Below are 21320 nucleotides of genomic sequence, written 5' to 3'. Positions count from 1 at the left end.
GTTATTACATCTGCGAGAACTTTCCACTTTGACCTAAAATGTGCTAAGTGTCTGTAGCAGGCAACATAATTAAAGGGGGATTTAGCATTGTTTTCATGATGCCAACTATAATTTGAGAACAATGCAAATTAACAAATGTTCAACTTAACCGGTGAAATAACTGCTTTTTGCTTTTGTGAGAATATCAAAATATAAAATATAGACAAGCAAAAGTAATCATCCAAAATCCAGCATTTCTGTTCTGCCCAAAATAAATGGGAGCACTTGATGGCATAACCAACAATGAAACTGACGTCAATACAAACTAATAACTTGATAGCAAAGACACTCTTATGTAGCAGTGATCATAACATGATTGAATTTCACATTCAGTTTGATGGAGAGAAGAGTGAAGACTAGTGTTTGGAACTTCAGGGGCAATTATGAAGACAAAGCTGGGTACAGCGAGCTGGGAAATTAGGGTAAGGGATAAGTCAATAGAGATACAGTGGCAAACATTTAAGGAGATATTTCATAACATTGTTAGTTATCAAAGATACAGAGAATGACAGACTCCAGGGGAAGGACGTACCATCCATGGCTAGTTAAGGAAGTTAAACATATCAAATTGAAATAAAAAGTGCACAATTCCGCGAAGATTAATGGCAGGTTACAAGTTCAGACAGAATATTAAAACAGGAAAGAATGGCAACAATAAAGGGAAAAATTAAGAGTACAAGAGAAAGCTGGCTAGAAATACACGAACAGATTCTAAGAGTTTATACAAGTATTTATAAAGGAAAAAAAATAAAGTGAATGTTGGTCCTCTAAGTGTGTCTGGGGAATTATTAATATAAAATAAGAAAATGGTGGATGAATTGGACAGGTTATTTTGCATCTGTCTTCACTGTAGAAGATACAAATAACATCACAGAAATAAGAGTACATCAAGAGGTGAAGGGGAGGGAAGAACATAAAACAATTATAATCATCAGGGAAAAAAAGAGTACTGAGAAAATTATTAAAACTAAAAGTTGACAAGTCCCCAGGGTCCTGACAGACTTCATCCTTGAGTCTTAAAAGAAGTGGCCGCTGAGATAGTAGATGCATCAATTTTAACTTTCCAAAATTCCCTAGATTCACAAAGGTCCCATCAGATTGGAAAATAGTGAATGTAACTTCTCTTAGCAAGAAAGAAGGAAGACAGAAAGCAAGAAACTATGGGCCAGCTAGCTTAACATCTGTCATAGGGAAAATGTTGGAAGCCATTAAGGAGGCTTTAGTGGGGTACTTGATTGCAATCAGGCAGAGTCAACACGGTTTTGTGAATGAGAAATCATGTTTGACTAATTTATTAGCGTTCTGAGGAAGTGAAAGCAACGTGAGTAAAAGATAACATGTGGATGTACTACACTTTGATTTCCAGAAAGCATTTGACAAGGTGTTACACCAAAGGTTACTACACAAAATAAGAGCTCCAGGTGTAGGAGTTAACATATTAGCATGGGTAGAGGACTGTTTAGCTAACAGGAAATTGAGTAGGTAAAAATGGATCTTTTTTTGACTATTCATTCACGGATGTGGGCTTCACTGGCTGGGCCAACATTTATTGCCCTTGAGAAGGTGGTGGTGAACTGCCTTATTGAAGCACTACAGTCCATGTGGTGTAGGTACACCCATAGTGCTGTTAGGGAGTTCCAGGGTTTCGACCCAGCAACAGTGAAGGAACGGCGATATATTTCCAAGTCAGGATGGTGAGTAACTTGGGAGGGGAACCTCCAGGTGGTGGTGTTCCCATCTGCTGCCCTTGTACTTCTAGGTGGTAGTGGTCATGAGTTTGGAAGGTGCTGTCTAAGGAGCTTTGGTGAATTCCTGCAGTGGTACACACTGCTGCTACTGTGCATCGGTGGTGGCGGGAGTGTATGTTTGCGGATGTGGTGCCAATCAAGCAGACTGCTTTGTCCTGGACGGTGTCCAGCTTATTCAGTGTTGTGGGAGCTGCACTCATCCAGGCAATTGGGGAGTATTCCATCACACTCCTGGCTTGTGTCTTTTAGATAGTGGACAGGCTTTGGGGAGGCAGGAGCTGAGTTACTCGTTGCACAATTCCTAGCTTCTGACCTGCTCTTGTAACCACAGTATTTATATGTCAAGTCCAGTTCAGTTTTTGGTCAATAGTAACCCCCAGGATGTTGATAATGGGAGATTCAGTGATGGTAATGCCATTGAACATCAAGGGGAAATGGTTGGATTCTCTTTTGTTGCCGATGGTCACTGCCTGACACTTGTGTCGCATGATTGTTGTTTGCCACTTGTCAGCTCAAGCCTGAATATTGTCCAGGTCTTGCTGCATTTGGACATGGACTTCTTCAGTATTCCTTATGATGGAATGATAGAAAGAAAGTCATTGATGAAGCAGCTGAAGATGGTTGGGCCGAGGGCACTACCCTGAGGAACTCCTGCAGTGATGTCCTGGAGCTGAGATAAGTGACCTCCAACAACCACAACTATCTTCCTTTGTGCTAGGTATAACTCCAACCAGTGCAGAGTTTTCCCCCTGATTCCCATTGACTCTAGTTTTGCAAGGGCTCCTTGATGCCAAACTCAGTCAAATGCTGCCTTGATGTCAAGGGCAGAAACTCAACTCACCTAAGGAGTTCAGCTCTTTTGTCCATGTTTGAACCAAAGCTGTAATGAGGTCAGGAGCTGAGTGACCCTGGCGGAACCCAAACTGGGCATGAGCGAGCAGGTTATTGCTAAGCAAGTGCCGCTTGATAGCATTGTTGATGACCCCTTCCATTACTTTACTGATGATCAAGAGTAGACTGATGGGATGGTAACTGGTTGGGTTGGATTGTCCTTTTTGTGTACAGGACATACGTGGGCAATTTTCCAAAAAGCTGTACTGGAACAGCTTGGCTAGGGGTGCAGCAAGTCTTCAGTACTATCGCCTGAGTATTGTCAGGGCCCATAGCCTTTGCAGTATCCAGTGTCTTCAGCCATTTCTTGATATCACATGGAGTGAATCGAATTGGCTGAAGACTAGCATCTGTGATGCTGGGGGCCTTCAGAGGAGGCTGAGATGGATCATCCACTCATCACCTCTGGATGAACATTATTGCGAATGCCTCAGCCTCATCTTTTGCACTGCTAAGCTGGGCTCCTCCACCATTGGGGATGGAGATATATGTGTAGTCTCCTTCTCCAGTGAGTTTGTTTAATTGTCCACCACCATTCACGACTGGATGTGGCAAGACTGCAGAGCTTAGATCTGATCTGTTGGTTGTGGGATCGCTTAGCTCTATCATTTGCTGCTTGTGCTGTTTGGCACGCAAGTAGTCCTGTGTTATAGCTTCACCAGGTTGACACCTCATTTTTAGATATGCCTGGCACTGCTCCTGGCATGGCCTCCTGCACTCTTCATTGAACCAAGGTTGGTCCCCTGGCTTGATGGTAATGGTAGAGTGGGGAAATGCTGGGCCATGAGGTTACAGGTTGTGTTTGAGTACAATTCTGCTGCTGATGGCCCACAGCGCCTCATGGATGCCCAGATGGCCCACAGCACCTCATGGATGCCCAGTCTTGACTTGCTAGATCTTATTCGAAATCTATCCCATTTAGGACGGTGATAGTGCCACACAACACAATGGAGGGTATCCTCAATGTGAAGGCGGGACTTCGTTTCCACATGGCTATGTGGTGGTCACTCCTACCGATACTGTCATGGACAGACGTATCTGTGGCAGGCAGGTTGGTGAGGATGAGGTCAAGTATGTTTTTGCCTCTTGTTGGTTCCCTCATCACCTGCTGCAGACCCAGTCTAGTAGCTATGTCATTTAGGATTCAGTCTGCTCGGGCAGTAGTGGTGCTACTGACCCACTCTTGATGATGGATATTGAAGTCCCCCACCCAGAGTACATTCTGCCACCCTCAGTGCTCCTACCAAGTGGTGTTCAACATGGAGGAGCACTGATTCATCAGCTGAGGGGAGGTAGTACGTGGTAATCAGCAGGAGGTATCCTTGCCCAAATTTGACCTGATACCATGAGACTTCATGGGGCCAGTGTTGATGTTGAGGACTCCCAGGGCAACTCCCTCCTCACTGTATATCACTGTACCGCCACCTCTGCTGGGATGGTGATGGTGGAGTCTGGGACATTATTCCATGAGGATGACTATGTCAGGCTGTTGTTTGACTAGTCTGTGAGAGAGCTCTCCCAATTTTGGCACTAGCCCTCAGATGTAAGGACTTTGCAGGGCCGACAGGGCTGCGAGTGCCATTGTCGTTTCCGGTGTCTAGGTCCATGTCAGATGGTCTGTCTGGTTTCATTCTTTTTTTGTAGCGGTTTGTTACAACTGATTGGCTTGCTAGGCCAACGACATTGCTGTGGGTCTGGAGTTACATATAAGCCAGGCCAACTAAGGGCGACAAATTTCCTTCCCTAAAGGACATTAGTGAACCAGATGGGTTTTTACAACATTTGTCGATGGTTTCAATTTTTAATTCCAGATTTTTATTGAATTCAAATTCCACCATCTGGGTGGGATTCGAACTCAGGCCCCCAGAACATCACCCTGGGTCTCTGGATTAGGAAACTAGATCAGCGACAATACAACACCATCACCTCCTCCATTTTTAGGTTGGCAAGATGTGACAAGTGGAGTGCCACAGTCCTGGCACTTCAACTATTTACAAGCTATAGTAATGACTTGGATGATGGGGCTGAATGAATGGTTGCTAAATTTGCTGATGGCCACAAAGCTAGGTACGAAAGTAAGTTGTGAAGAGGACATAAGGAATCTGCAAAGTTAAGTAAGCGACAAAATTTTGGCAAATAAGAGTATAATGTGGGAAAATATGAACTTGTCCTCTTTGTCAGGAAGAATAAAAAAAGCAGCGTATTATTTAAATGGGGAGATTGCCGAACTTGAGGTACAGGCCGATCTGGGTGTCCTGGCACATGAATCACAAAGTTAATATGCAGGAACAGCAAGTGATTAGGAAGGCAAATGGAATGTTGTCATTTATTGCAAGGGGAATGGAATATAAAAAGTAGGGATACTTTGCTACAGTTGCATGGGGTATTGGTGAGACCACATCTAGAATACTGTGCACAGTTTTGGTCTTATTTATATGGCATAATTGCACAAGCAGTTCAGAGAAGGTTGACTGACTGATTCCTGGGATGAGAGGGTTATCCTACTAGGGAAGGTCGGACAGGTTGGGCCTGTATCCATTGGAGTTTAGAGGAATAAGAAACGATCTTATTGAAACATACAAGACCCTGAGGGCACTTCACAGGGCAGATGCTGAAAGGATGCTTGCCCTTGTGGGAGAAACTAGAACTAGGCAGTCACAGCTTAAAACAAGGAAATGAGAATTATTTTCCTCAGAGGATTGAGAGTCTGTGAATTCTCTTCCCCAGAGAGCAATGGAGGCCGGGTCATCGAATATTTTTAAGGCTGGAGTTAAGACAGATTCTTGAATGACAAGGGGGTCAAAGGGTATAGGGGTTAAAAAGGAAAATGGAATTGAGGTCTCAATCTTATTGAATGGCAGAACAGGTTCAAGGGGCCATATGGCTCCTAATTCTTATGTTCGTACAATGATTATCATTTTCTGGCCAAAATAAGCAACTGTCAACTTTAAAATTGAGCATGTTAAGTAGTAGGGGCTATATTGAAACAGAGAAAAAAAAATCAACTGAGCTAATGGGAAAGTTTCATCACTAATCTTAATAGCTTCAGGGCTTTAAGTGCCATCATCCAGTCACATTAAGATTAGCTCAGTTCCTATGCTGCAATTTCAAAATAATTTGTAGAAAATGCTGGAATTACACATCAGATATTAATCCCATTAAAAACTGATTATTTGAACTAATTTGAAATTGAAGAGTTTACTTACTGATGTCAGAGGATTTGGTGTAGGTAATAGTCCACCTCCAGGCAGCAGACCTGCCACTGCATTAGCTGGTGCCAACAGAGACAAAGCCTTAGATTCATCAGGAATGACTCCTGTAGAAAAATTCAGATCTGCATTAGAACAAGCCCACACAAGTTGATACATTACACATAAATACACCCAGCAAAACAAGGTCTCACTGTTTTCAGCACCTTAGCTTGTAGAAAGTACACTTATAATCTTGCTAAAATAGATTTTATGTTTTACTAATTACAACTGAAACCTTTAAACTTTTAGAATGAAATGTCATAGATGTAAAATTTGATTTTTTTGCCCTGAATCTAAAAATCAGTATATACTATAGTAAAAAATAAATAAATATCACAATACACACTACTTTTTTTTTTGTAACACTGCCAAGATATTATCACCTGTACTCGATTTTTTAGTCATGAACCAAACGTAAGCAAGCACAGTCGGTTCTCCAGGGGTTGTGCTCTCAACTTTTCAAAAGATGTTTTATGAACAAGCGACTCGTGTCGGCTGCTTCACTATAAAGCACACAGAAAAATCAAGATACACAAGACAAAAAAAAGTTTATGATTTAGGGACCAAAATCATGAAAAAGTTCACTATGACTTGTTTAGAACTTACCATTAGACAGGAGAAATTCATGAACAAGCTGAAACATACTGCTCATTATATATTAAATGCTACTTTTTGTGTAAGTGAACCACTTTTTTTTTTGCATGTTACTAGATATCAATTTGCCACTGTGCCCCAATGCCCCATAATCAAGAGTGACATTCTGTAAATATATATACACACCAACTGCATTTCTATCCTTTACAGATAATAGTAATTATCAGCACTGCATGTATAAAGATACTGTGTAGCACCTCAGCAAGAAAACATACAACAAGTAAAGGACACTTAAGAGAAACTGGATTAGCTGCAGAAGGCAAAACTGTTGGGTGGTATTTTCAGCAGGGCCTGGTAAATAGGTCTGGCTGAACCAGGGAAAAGAACTGTAAAACACAACAACAAAAAAAGAAAAACCACTGTTAAACAAAGGCAATGGTTCCACTTTCTGTACTGAGCAGTGCTGATAAAATTAACAGAATGCACTTAGCATAGCGTTATCAGGGTCGTTTACATCATTGAGATGCTACCGACTGTCATAACTAAAGGATTGTCTTTTAAATGATTTATGAAATTTATTACGCAGTTCATATGTACCTTTGGTGTTCATACTCAGATGGAAGAGGAATTTGACAGGAAGGAAAGAACAAAGAAAAAGGGTAAAGGAAAACAGACAGAAGAATGAAAGACAACTGACAGCCATTGTCTACCAGTAAACAAGAGTTCCGACATGCTGTAAGTCCTTTTTCAAGCTGAGCACGTTATTGCACGTATTACTTGCTTACCGTGTTTCTTGGTTGTATTTAGCTAATCCAGATCTTCATTACAGAACAAATCACAATCACACAGAAATTAAATCATGCAAATAAAAAAAACTCTACAAAGGGCCCCAGGAAAGTTAGATTTTGATGGGAATAGTACACAGGGTAATTGCACTTAAGCTTCAATTATGCAAAACTTACAAAATTTTCAAAAATTATTAACCGATTTCTCTAACCAAACCAGAGATGTTTTCATCTTAACCAAAATCCTTAAGTCACTTGGCTTAGTGCACCTAAACTAAGTGGCATACGATACTCGGCCAAAAGTTTTCCTGTTAAATGTAATGAGCACTTTTAAAAGTAAAGGAATTTTGCAGCTCAATCACAATGTACTAACTGATCTAGAGCCCTGAGAGAATTTTATTTAAAAAAAATCAGTGTCGTATAATGTGTGATTGCAGATACCATAAAGCAGGCCATTTTGGCTTACACAGCCTTGTGTTGCCATTCCAAGTGGGTAATTTGATTTATAAATTGAATTGTTACCAATCACTTTCTAGTCTCATACAAACCAAAATAAATTGTGCCAAAATTACCTACTCTATAGTACGTTATCCCTTTCAGTATATTTCTCTTTTAGCCTGCCCTCTCTTAGTTTGTTGAATTCTTTCATACAATCTAAACTGGATAACATCAAAGCCTAGAAATATAGAAACAGTGAAGAGAAAAGGTAGTTAACAAGAACAAATGATTACAACAGGACAACACATGGGGACTGTTATGCTTGCTGGCCTTTTGTAAATTGCCTAGAATCCCCTGTCGCTGCAGAGGACCCACTTTTTCAGTCATCAGGGAAGGGGCTCTGCAATTGCCTTCTCCACTATAAAAATCACACACACAGATAACAGAGAGAAGAATTTATTATTTTGGGTGATGCTCTGGGTTTTATGAAACAATATGGTTATTAAAAAGACAACTCCACCTTCACAAAAGCACATATAAAAAGCTGGATTAACCAACTTTTTAAAAACTTTAGACTAAGTTGTCCCACCCCATTAACAACCCTTGGTGTACTGCATTAAAATAAATATTCTTTTGAAAATACCCATATATATTCCAACAGTAATTAGAATGCCAGTAGAGTCACTTATTATCTCCATCTTAAATTGGGTTTCCCATGCAAAAATATGCGATTGCTTTCAAGTTTGAGTGTATAATCAAATATTTTTGTTATAATGTTTATAACTTGAAGTCGATAAAATTAAGAATGAAAATCACTTAAGTAAATATTAATGCTACAGTGTATTAAACATTAATTACTCAAAATACAACACATTCAAGATGGACGATGGTAGGGAAATTACAATTAATTTGAAACAATTAGTATTTGACATTATATCGAGGTATATTCTCATGTGTGGCCTCATTGTGTAATTATCGATGGTGCTGTTCACAAGACACAATAATGTGCACTGTCATAGGTTTGGTCAAATAACACATCCAGAGCCAAAAAATTAATAAATAAAAATTTGATGTCAAAAGTAGTTAATTTTTATGGTGCAATCCATCTTTAAATGCAACTGTCCTGTCCATAACTGTCAGTCCTAATATTTAATCTCTAAAGAATCCACAGAAGTCAGTCAGAAAAGTTAGGCAGTTTCCAGAATTTTTTCAAAATACACTGCAGCTTTAACATTATACATTCTCCTTGTTAATGATGGCAGTATACCAAGGGTGAATGCTTCAATATCACTAATGTTTAGCATGCTGGTACAATGAAATTTACTGAAAAATGCTCTAATGGGTACAACTGAGGTTATAAAGGGTCAAAAAACCCCAAGCAATAAAACACAAACCTTCTGTGTAAGGTACAACTATCAAAGCTCTGTCAATGAAGACTGTGTTTGTCAAATGCTGCGCCACTCCCACAGCGTCAGGATCATGAAACTTTACGAAACACACACGAGACGTCACTGGTAATGGGGATTCACTAAAAGAAAAAAAATCAAAACATGATTGAACCAGTGTTGAGATTACATTGCATCTTATTTAAAAAATGAAAAGACAACTGCTACGAAAGGATCTTTCCATCTCAAATAATACCAAGTGCATATGCTTCAAAACAGACTAGACAACAATGAGCCAGTTTTACTATAATTTCTACCAACATACAACGGGCACAAACTCATTACAGGGAAGAACAGAAATAAAGCCTACATGCCTGGGCTATTCTTGAAATATTGCCATAAGTGAAGGCCTAGAAAGCAAATCTTAAGCCCACAAGGCAGGGCTTCCAAAATTATTCCCCACTATGACCCCAATTTATTGCTAGGGAGGGGGGGTGACGAATTGCTGAGTGGTGGGGAGGGGGTCAATGGTTTTACCAAAACCATTTTGAAGAACCTAATGGGGCTTTGGAGCTAAGAGTTGTGCGGGCATGTAATGGAGCCTCAATGCTGAACCCAGGACTGCCCTGCCAGAGACTCCCCTCAACAATGGTCATTGCAGCCTAGGAGCTCACAACCCCAAAATATCGCCCCGCAATCAAGGTTTAAGAATCCCTCCCAAAAGGTGACTACGAAGGAAGAAAAACAAAAATTACGCACTCTTCAGCCAAGGGGTCCAAAACCATACAGGTTTTCCCCCTTTGTTAAGAGTGCTGGAAAGAGCCATAGTTAATGCATCAATGCCACTAACAATGTTCAGTGAGGCAGAATTACAGTTCTGAATAAGAAATATGAGGTAAGACTGTCATAATTTATAATTAAAGAACTTTTGCCCACCAGCAAGCAATCAGATTTTGAACACAATTTTGGAAGGATGGCACAACGTAACTTACTGATAGAGAATTTTTTAAAAAACGTTCTGCTGGAAAGAGAAAAGAGATTCATTTACATTTCCTTTCGAAAAGGTTTTGGGTCATCAACTGAAAGTGAGTGTGTCAAGAAGCAATTTGCAGGGATGCTGGCCACTACAAAAAGCGAATGTCAACAGTTATATTGCTCAGGCATTTTAAACCATCTCTTCCAACCAACTGGAGTTGATAGGTGATTTCACTGAGTACATTAAAAATCTTATATTCAGGACTGAGCTGTAACTTCAATAATGAACCATCCCAATTCTTTTTTTTAAATAACTGGAATTTAGTTCAATGTGAAGTTTTAAAACTTGGGTCCTTTCTCTTCTCATGAGCAATGAATGCACAGCAGCATCATTGCTTCACAAAATTACTTCCAACACACACAGCCACATCACCAGATACCTTCATATCAGTCTCGAGTCCTCATGACCCTTCAACAGAACAAGTTCTGTTGAAGGGTCATGAGGACTCGAAACGTCAACTCTTTTCTTCTCTGCCGATGCTGCCAGACCTGCTGAGTTTTTCCAGGTAATTCTGTTTTTGTTTTGGATTTCCAGCACCCACAGTTTTTTTGTTTTTACCTTCATATCACTTCAACCAAAACTTCAAATATAAAATTGAAGTTGTACAACCAACAGTAACAGTCACTCCCCTCAAAATAAATTAAACTCTTTTTCCTGCTTATGTGTTTCTTCTGTGCTCCTTCCTTGCCTTTTGATTCTTAGCCCCTTTAGTTTCACATTTCTTATTCCTTGAATTTTTTTCCCCACCACAGGCTCTGAGGACAAAAACAGCATGCAGCTTTATTACTGTAGCAAGAAACTCAACAACAGTAGCTTCATTCCACCTACCATCTATTATATTACCCATTTTTATTCAGGAAACAGCTACAAAAGCTTTTCTTTCAGTGTGCCATTCACTTTCTGCTACCCAGAGATCTAGATGCAGATTCAAGGTTCCAAATTAGAACAAAAATCTCACCCCTTGTTTGGTACAAAGCCCGAACTCTCCTCTTGGTTATCACCAGAAATCTGAAACTTCCCTCAGTGTTGGACAGATGGGTGGTTGGGAGGTGATGTTGAGTCTAACCAATTTATACTAGATTGCCATCCCTATCAATCATGGCTGGCACCTCCATAATCACCTGGGTGATGTTTTATATTTTCTCCATTAGAAAGTTGGAAGAAAAAGGTTAGGTCACTTATTTCGAAAGCTTCTTTTTTTTAAGCTACTCCAAAGAACCTTGAAACATTCATGAGCTTGAAAGAAATGAGCCAGTATATATCATGTAACCACTGCAACACAAGTTTAAAAAAAAATCTGGGACCCTGAAGGAAAGAAACAAAAAGGTCAGTCTAACTGGGGGTGGCACCATTAGAACAGTGAAACCATCAGAAGATAATTGATGTTTTTGTATAACCTGGTATTTTGCAGTTTCTTTACAGTAAACATACTTTTAAAACAGAAGGCAATTCGTTAATTCACGAACTTGAGATAAGAGTACTTTATTTTAAATGTGGATATATACTTGCAAAGTTCAGTGTCACATATTTAAAGTATCAGCAGCTTGCACTTTGATGCAGGTTACAATCCGCAACATATGAGTACAATAGTTATTTCTCCAGGGGGCCGCCTGGAGTCAAGGCTGTAGCTGGAACTTGAGTTAATGCTGAAAGGATTTAGAGAAAATAAAAACAAATGTGGCCAATCATGAACAGACTTTAAAAAAAAAGCATAAATTGATTTTATAACTCATAAGCACTAAGTAGTACTTCCAATATATCAAACGTGGTAGCCGTGAAACATTCCCTGTATGAATAAGTCCAAGTGTTGAAAATGTATTGCTTGGTCATTGTGGTGCACTATAATTTTATTGGGTAAAAAAGTAAGAATCCATTCCTAAACAAACATTATTAAACTGGAAGTAGTTGCACTAGCATTGATTAAAAATTTAGCAATATTATAGATTTTTAATTACACACCAGAATATCAAATGTGTGTTTCTGGTAGCTAGGTGCAAGCATACAACTTCTTACCCTTGTCATTAATGTCAAATACACGGATATATATACATATATATTTTATATAGTGTGTGTGTGTGTGTGTATATATATATATATATGTATACACACACACACACATAATTGTGGTGTTCAGTGAGTCATTAGATATGTTGTACTATTATATTAATATTAATTCAGTATATAAACTTAACTTCCGTTCACGCAGTGCCTATAAAGTCTTAGGGTGTCCCAAAGCAGTTTATAGTGAAAGGATTTCTTCTGAAACACAAGTCTTGTGATGTAAGTAAACATAATAATGTGTTTATAGGAGAAATGATACCTCATGTTAAATATTGTATATTAATATGTACATATGAAATCATTAAAGTATTAGGTTGAAGGAAGTACTTAAATTTAGCTACAAGACCACAAGAGAAATTTGTAATTTAAGTAGCAGGCTATTATAATCTAAGCAGTACAGCTGGAAAATAAAGTAGCAATTTAAGCAGCAGAACAAGTGATAAAAGAGGTGGCTAATGAGGTAGTAGATGCATTGGTGTCAATTTTCCAAAATTCACTAGATTCTGGAAAGGTTCGATCAGGCCGGAAAGTAACAAATATAACCCCTCTATTCAAGAAGGGAGGGAAGCAGAAAACATGAAACTATAGGCCAATTAGCTTGATGTCTGTTGTGGGGAAGGTGTTAGAATCGATCAGAAAAACTCATGGTAATCAGAAAGAGTCAGCATGGTTTTGTGAAAGGGAATGGGCAAAAATCCAGCAGAGAATATGACTTGGGAATATGTGAAGTTGTTCACTTGGCAGGAAGAATATAAAAAGAGTATTTCTTAAATGGAAAACAACTGTAGAATTCCTAGGTACAGAGGGATCTAGGTGTTCTAGTGCATGAATCACAAAAGGTTAGTAAGGAGCAATTAGGGTGGCTAATGGAATGCTATCCTTCAGTATGAAAGGAAGTGAACAGTAAAAGGATGTTATGCTCCAAATTACAGGGCATTGGTGAGACCACATCTTGAATACTGTGTGCAGTTTTGGTCTCCTCATTTTAAGGAGGATGTAAATATGTTGGAGCATAGGTGGTTTATTAGATTGACATCTGGAATGAGCAAGCTTTCTTATAAGGAAAGGTTGGACAGACTGGATTTGTTTTCACTGGAGTTTAGAAGAGTGAGGAGTGACTTGATTGAAGTACAAGATCCTGAACAGTCTTGACAAGGTGGACATGGAAAGTATGTTTCCCCTTGTGATGGAGTCCAGAACTAGAATCATGTGCCTCTGGAACACTACCTCAGAAGGCTGTGGAGGCGGGGTCATAAGTATTTTTAAGGCAAGAGGTAGATATGATACCCTTGCCTAACAACGTAAAGGTCATCAGGGATAGATGAGAAGGTGGAATTCAAAACACGAACAGACCAGCCATGAGCTTATTAAAAGGCTCGAGGGCCCAAATGACCTACTTCTGCTCTTATTTTGTACGTTCACAAAATTTAAGCAGCACAGCAAAATAAATCTAAAATTTAAGCAGTTGGGCTGACAGCAAGGTTTAAATGGTAGAAGGAAATATATTAGCTTTTAAGTAGTCAAGCAATAGATGCAAAAATGTAAGTGAGGTTGCCAGGAATACCAATACAACTAACTAAGATGTTGATTGTATAAATTAAGGTTAAATGTTTACAGATGGGGTATTGGGTAATAATGTGTACATATAAAGAGACACGAGCAGCTGGAGTGTATCATCAGTCCCAGGAACATTAATTTAATTTGCTAAGTTTCTGTTGAAGCTTTTGATTTTTGTTACAGTGCTCCTTTTGAAGTGGCTATTAATTAGTTAATTTGTTTAATTGATTATACTCAAATGTATAAAACGACATTTATTGACACAGGTCGTGGGCTAGGCAGTTAGGAGCTACACATCTGTAATGTCTCACTTGTGACTGGATTAGCTTCTGGTCTCCTTCAACTGGCTGAGAGAAGTTTTAACACAAGGCTGTGAAGATAGGCAGTGGGTGAACAGGAAGGTTAGGAAACTGGAGGGAAGCAAGGTAAGAGTGGAAATGGAGAAAGAGGCATAAATACAGAAATAAAATTTAAAAATATCAAATTAAAACAAAACTTAGCTGGTGAGAAAGAAGCAAATGCCAGACAGACTTGGACAATATGTACCACTGCTCCATCAGTGGTGGGAGGCCTGTTTATACCACCAAGCAATTGCTTACATGCTTTCAAACTGTTACATTGTAATGTTACATTGCAAGTGTTGATTGTACTCAAATTGTGATAGCAGGATGCATGGTATGAGGAGTGTGCGCCACATCCAAGACTAAGTTTTTGTTATTTTAAAAAGAGATTAAGGTTACAAGCAGTTAATTTTACACAAGAGGAATTCAAATTCTTAGCTTAAAACGATATCATGAAATGCCCTGTATTACCCTTTTATTCTAAAACTTACCCAGGTAAACTTGAATGTCCAACTCCATTCAAGAACGGAATACTTAAGCTCTTGCCCCTATCATAGTGCTGGAATCAAGGCTTAATGCAATCTCACTTACACAGGATGTTGGAACTATGGAATTCCTACCCCCTTCCTGTCATAACTTTAAAACATTTTAAACTAAATGTTAGCATCATCTGATCATTGTGATCTTTTATTCTTCTTTGGCAGCGCTGTCTTAGGAACTTGGTAAGTCATCTCTTATCAAAGGAAAAATTCCAAAAAAACTATTATCTAGCAAGTTTATGTTGTTGTTGAACATAAAAAGTATTCTTTAGCTAATTTAAAAGAGATGTGTACTTTTGACATTAAATCTCATGGATATTTTCCAGCAATCAGCTCAAGTGTGACAAAAACAGTACTGAAACTATCAGGACTACAAGATAGTATGTAGTGTAAATAGCAAGGGATCCCTGATGATGACATTGTAGTTCACTGATACAGGGATGGCACAGATATACTTGAAGCTACAGGCAAACCTGCAAGCCAATTCCCTGACCTAACTTAGTTCTAGGTGATTAACAGTAGCTTAGTAATGCACTGTAATTGTAAATGCACATACTCATCTCTAGTCAATCAGTACTTAAAATTAGCAAACACATACATCCTGAACTAGAAGCAAACAGAAGCTACTTAAATGGTAATTAAGATTGTACACTATTCTTCTCATGCCTCAATAAAATGCCTGACAACTAAGTCTCACTCAGAGGATGGGAACCTAGCTATATATCAAAAAAAGGTTTCTAGAGTTTAACCAACCAAAGCTTCAGACAATATTTTGAAGAGGGATTAAAAAGGACTTTAAAAAAAATATTCATAACCCTTTTTTTAACCAACTCTTGATGTCAAGCTCAAATACCTGATCAAATTACGTCTTTCCAGATTTTTAAAAGAAAAAGAGTCGTGTTGACAGCAATTAAATCAGTTCAAATTATTTCACCAGTTTTTCAGGGTTACATCCTGTAATCTAGAATGTTTTTCAGTTAAAATTACAAATTTGGCCGATGACTACTGACTTTTGCAAAAACGTAAACAATTACATTTACTTTTTCGTCCAACCATTTTTGCCTCAATTACTAAATTGCTTCCCCCCCCATTTAATAAACACGAGGAGTAGGCCTCGAGCCTACTTTTAGCTACTCGTCATACTTTCACATAACATGCAATTGATTTTATTCATGACATATCTCTGCCCATTTACTAATCTACATATTTACTAAACTTGTATTATTTCACTATATCGTTCAATAATGAAGTGTAAAAAGCTTTAAAAACGATCGCCTGGCGGTTCTAAAGGAAGGCTTTATATTGGCGGCCATTTTACTTCACACGGCTAGTGAAAAACCTAACTTTGGTACTTTAAAGGAAAAACCTTATGAGCAAAAGTATTCTATTTCTTTCAAAATGATGAGACCACCACCCATTATGAATCCTAATAAAAGAGGCTGAATATTGGAAGGAAGGGAGGGCGAGGGAATGGTGCGTGTGAGATGGCGGCGAATCCCTGAAGTGGAAGAGGTCGGCAGCTCCACTGTTCGTTAGAAGAGACGAACCTCTTTGATATTATCAGGAAAAAAAAATTTCAAATCGTACATCCGTGAAACACAGTCCGCGTAGAAAACCCACTTCCCCTCAAAAAAAAAGAGGAAAAATTGAAGCGTTTCGCGCCGGATTCGGAGCGGCCTAGGCCCCGGGCCTGCCTGGGAGTTTGGAGTTACTCACTCTGAAGGGAAGAGACGCAACTCGTCGATTTTGCCCAGAAACCCGAACAGAGTTTTCATCTGCTCCGAGGTGGCGCTCGGCGAAACATTGGTCACTTGAATGACGTCTGTAGCCATATCGTTTTTTTTAAAAAAGCCTTTTTTTGGAAAAATGGAAATGATTTTCTCAATCCGAATTTTTCCACGACGTTTTCTCGAACCTAAGACATTAAAAATACAGAAGAAAAGAAAATGGGAGAGGATAATGTGACAATTTAAAGACAATTAATCGGTCCTGAAAAATTCTCGGGTCTTCGCCCGAAACCTTCAACAACAACGGGCAGGCACCGCAGTATCCCACAATCCCGCTAGTCTGGCTGCGCATGCGCAGCGCACTCCCCTCCCGCCGCCCTCCTTCAGTGGGTGGTGGCCGGCGGTGGAGGTGGTCGCGCTAGAGGGAGCTGTGAGTCTTCATCATCAAACCCGGGTTTTTTTTTTGCAAAAATATACTTTATTCATAAAATATCTTCAACAACATTTCAAACCATTTCAAAATCACCATCACAAAAATATAATCAGGTTCAACTTTTACAATGTGTATCACGAAATGCATCAGTACAATAAATGAATATTACAATCATTTGCTGACTTTCATTTTGAGCTGTACAGCCCGAGGGGATTTTAGCAGTTCCCAGTCCCTCGGTGCACTATGGCAGAAAGGTCTTAGACAGTGACCTTTCCCCATTGCGCCTTTGCGGCGGCAGACCCAAGCTTTAGTGTGTCCTTCAACACGTAGTCCTGGACCTTGGAATGTGCCAGTCTGCAACACTCGGTTGGGGACAACTCTCCCCCGGAAGACCAACAAGTTTCGGGCAGACCAAAGAGCGTCTTTCACCGAGTTGATGATCCTCCAGCTGCAGTTGATGTTTGTCCTGGTGTGTGTCCCTGGGAACAGCTCGTAGGGCACAGAGTCCTGTGTCACAGAACTGCTCGGGGTGAACCTCGACAGAAACCACTGCAAACTCGGGGTGAAGCAGCTACGATCATCTGGAGAATTCCACACATTGACCTCCAAAAGAGAAATGGAAGAGATATGAGGAAAATAACTGCTTTTGCATCTTCCTGTTTTACTTCCAAGAAGAAGCCAAATTTTGCTTCTTCCCAGTGTCTATGATTTTCTCTAGGTGTAGCTAAACTAACCCATTATGCTGTGCTTTTTTCTTTACCCCTGTAATGATTCGAAGTTAAACAATTTCTTACTGTTATGCAGATCATGTGACTGTATATACCAATCAGTCCTAAGCATGGGGAATCTTAGGGGTGGAGCATTTTAGCCTTGGTCTTGGAAGAAGCATATAGTTTTATCTAAATAAAAACAAAAAAACTGCGGATGCTGGAAATCCAAAACAAAAACAGAATTACCTGGAAAAACTCAGCAGGTCTGGCAGCATCGGCGGAGAAGAAAAGAGTTGACGTTTCGAGTCCTCATGACCCTTCGACAGAACTTGAGTTTGAGTCCAAGAAAGAGTTGAAATATAAGCTGGTTTAAGGTGTGTGTGTGGGGGGGTGGAGAGATAGAGAGAGAGAGAGGTGGAGGGGGGTGGTGTGGTTGTAGGGACAAACAAGCAGTGATAGAAGCAGATCATCAAAAGATGTCAACGACAATAGTACAATAGAACACATAGGTGTTAAAGTTAAAGTTGGTGATATTATCTAAACGAATGTGCTAATTAAGAATGGATGGTAGGGCACTCAAGGTATAGCTCTAGTGGGGTATTTTTTTAAATAATGGAAATAGGTGGGAAAAGGAAAATCTTTATAATTTATTGGAGAAAAAAGGGCTAAGGAACGCAAGCTCCAACAACTCATCGACACTAACACCCAGCTAGGACCCTCCACCCCTGCCTGTCCCTCCGTCCCCACCCTTTCTTCCAATCCCAACCCCAGCCGTGTATTCACTATACCCCCTGACCTTCCCCTCTCCGATGCTGAACGTTCAGTGCTCAGCAAAGGATTTAGTTTCATACCCTTACGCCCTCACCTCAATGAATTTCGGGCTCGGCATGATACTGAACTCTTCTTCTGCCGTCTTCGTCTCCGGGGTCACTTCTTTGGGCAGGAGTCCTCTCCCAGTTCAACGGATCCTTTTACCCATCTCCAATATTCTCCCTCCACCTGGACCCCTCCCTCTGGATTCTTACCTTCTCTCGATCTTTTCATTGAGAACTGTCGGCGCGACATTAGTCGTCTCAATTTCTCTGCTTCTCTCACCCATTCTAACCTGTCTCTCTCTGAACTTACTGCACTCCATTCTCTCAGGTCCAACCCTGACATTGTCATCAAACCCGCTGACAAGGGTGGTGCTGTTGTTGTCTGGCGCACTGACCTCTACCTCGCGGAGGCTGAGCGTCAACTCGCAGACACTTCCTCCTACCTCTCCCTGGACCATGACCCCACCACTGAACATCAAGCCATTGTTTCCAGGACTGTCACTGACCTCATCTCCTCTGGGGATCTCCCTCCCACAGCTTCCAACCTGATAGTCGCCTAACCTCGGACGGCCCGCTTCTATCTCCTACCCAAAATCCACAAACAGAACTGCCCCTGTAGACCGATTGTCTCAGCTTGCTCCTGCCCCACAGAAATCATTTCTCATTATCTTGACTCTCTTCTCTCTCCCCTTGTCCAGTCCCTTCCCACCTACATCCGTGATTCCTCTGACACCTTACCTCACATCAACAATTTCCAGTTCCCTGGCCCCAACCGCTTCCTCTTCACCATGGACGTCCAATCCCTCTACACCTCCATCCCCCACCAGGATGGTCTGAGGGCCCTTAGCTTCTTCCTCGAACAGAGGCCCGAACAATCCCCATCCACCACTACTCTCCTCCGTCTGGCTGAACTTGTTCTCACGCTGAACAATTTCTCCTTCAACTCCTCTCACTTCCTCCAAATAAAAGGTGTGGCTATGGGTACCCGCATGGGCCCCAGCTATGCCTGTCTCTTTATGGGGTATGTGGAACATTCCTTGTTGCAGTCCTACTCCGGCCCCCTTCCACAACTCTTTCTCCGGTACATCGATGGTTACTTTGGTGCCGCTTCATGCTCTCGTCGGGACTTGGAAAAATTTATTAATTTTGCTTCCAATCTCCACCCCTCCATCATTTTCACGTGGTCCATCTCTGACACTTCCCTTCCCTTCCTTGACCTCTCTGTCTCAATCTCTGGTGATAGACTGTCCACCAATATCCATTACAAACCCACCGACTCCCACAGCTATCTCGACTACAGCTCCTCACACCCCGCTTCCTGTAAGGACTCCATCCCATTCTCTCAGTTCCTTCGCCTCCGTCGCATCTGTTCCGATGACGCTACATTCAAAAACAGTTCCTCTGACATGTCCTCCTTCTTCCTTAGCCGAGGTTTTCCACCCACGGTCGTTGACAGGGCCCTCAACCGTGTCCGGCCCATCTCCCGCGCATCCGCCCTCACGCCTTCTCCTCCCTCCCAGAAACATGATAGGGTCCCCCTTGTCCTCACTTATCACCCCACCAGCCTCCGCATTCAAAGGATCATCCTCCGCCATTTCCGCCAACTCCAGCATGATGCCACCACCAAACACATCTTCCCTTCACCCCCCTTATCGGCATTCCGTAGGGATCGCTCCCTCCGGGACACCCTGGTCCACTCCTCCATCACCCCCTACTCCTCAACCCCCTCCTATGGCACCACCCCATGCCCACGCAAAAGATGCAACACCTGCCCCTTCACTTCCTCTCTCCCCACCGTCCAAGGACCCAAACACTCCTTTCAAGTGAAGCAGCATTTCATTTGCATTTCCCCCAACTTAGTCTACTGCATTCGTTGCTCCCAATGTGGTCTCCTCTACATTGGAGAGACCAAACGTAAACTGGGCGACCGCTTTGCAGAACACCTGCGGTCTGTCCGCAAGAATGACCCAAACCTCCCTTTCGCTTGCCATTTTAACACTCCACCCTGCTCTCTTGCCCACATGTCTGTCCTTGGCTTGCTGCATTGTTCCAGTGAAGCCCAACGCAAACTGGAGGAACAACACCTCATCTTCCGACTAGGCACTTTACAGCCATCCGGACTGAATATTGAATTCAACAACTTTAGGTCGTGAGCTCCCTCCCCCATCCCCACCTCCTTTCTGTTTCCCCCTTCCCTTTTTTTCCCAATAAATTATAAAGATTTTCATTTTCCCACCTATTTCCATTATTTAAAAAAATACCCCACTAGAGCTATACCTTGAGTGCCCTACCATCCATTCTTAATTAGCACATTCGTTTAGATAATATCACCAACTTTAACTTTAACACCTATGTGTTCTATTGTACTATTGTCGTTGACATCTTTTGATGATCTGCTTCTATCACTGCTTGTTTGTCCCTACAACCACACCCCCCCCCACCTCTCTCTCTCTCTATCTCTCCGGCCCCCACACACACACCTTAAACCAGCTTATATTTCAACTCTTTCTTGGACTCGAACTCAAGTTCTGTCGAAGGGTCATGAGGACTCGAAACGTCAACTCTTTTCTTCTCCGCCGATGCTGCCAGATCTGCTGAGTTTTTCCAGGTAATTCTGTTTTTGTTTTTGTTTTGGATTTCCAGCATCCGCAGTTTTTTTGTTTTTATCTCTGTGTTTAATTGAAACATTAACCCTGTTTCTCCTCGGATGCTACCAGACCTACTGAGCTTCTCCAACATTTTCTGTTTTTATTTCAGATTTCCAGCATCTGCAGTATTTTGCTTTTATTATATGGGCAGTTTAACCACCTCGCCATGACATTCAATGCCATTAGCATCTCTGAATCGCAAGGGTCCCGTTAACAGGAATAGCAACATAAGTGGCACGTCCACAAGACTAGATGAAAGGCTGGGAATTCTGCAGCAACTCACTCATCACCTAACTCCCCAAAGCTTTTCCACCATCTACAG

The 21320-nt window shown here is 41.0% G+C and overlaps 1 protein-coding gene across 2 annotated transcripts in view; it reads right to left on the bottom strand.

Moving 5' to 3' along the window:
* The window catches only part of srsf11 (serine and arginine rich splicing factor 11), a 36177-nt gene extending 19440 nt beyond the window's left edge, over positions 1-16737 (bottom strand). Inside the window, exons 1-3 of one of the 2 annotated variants that reach the window (XM_041207660.1) lie at positions 16382-16737; positions 9141-9274; positions 5885-5994 (exon numbers count right to left, since the gene is read on the bottom strand). In XM_041207660.1, the coding sequence (XP_041063594.1) occupies positions 5885-5994; positions 9141-9274; positions 16382-16497 (360 nt within the window). In that variant the 5' untranslated portion in view covers positions 16498-16737. Of the gene's footprint in view, positions 1-5884; positions 5995-6312; positions 6433-9140; positions 9275-16381 lie in introns of those variants that run through there. The other variant, XM_041207661.1, reaches the window with a different exon arrangement.
* Positions 16738-21320: the final 4583 nt, after the last annotated feature.

Source organism: Carcharodon carcharias, chromosome 16 (genome assembly GCF_017639515.1).
Source record: "Carcharodon carcharias isolate sCarCar2 chromosome 16, sCarCar2.pri, whole genome shotgun sequence".
In the NCBI taxonomy this organism is placed as follows: Eukaryota; Metazoa; Chordata; class Chondrichthyes; order Lamniformes; family Lamnidae; genus Carcharodon; species Carcharodon carcharias.
This window is presented reverse-complemented; position numbering and strand designations above follow the sequence as displayed.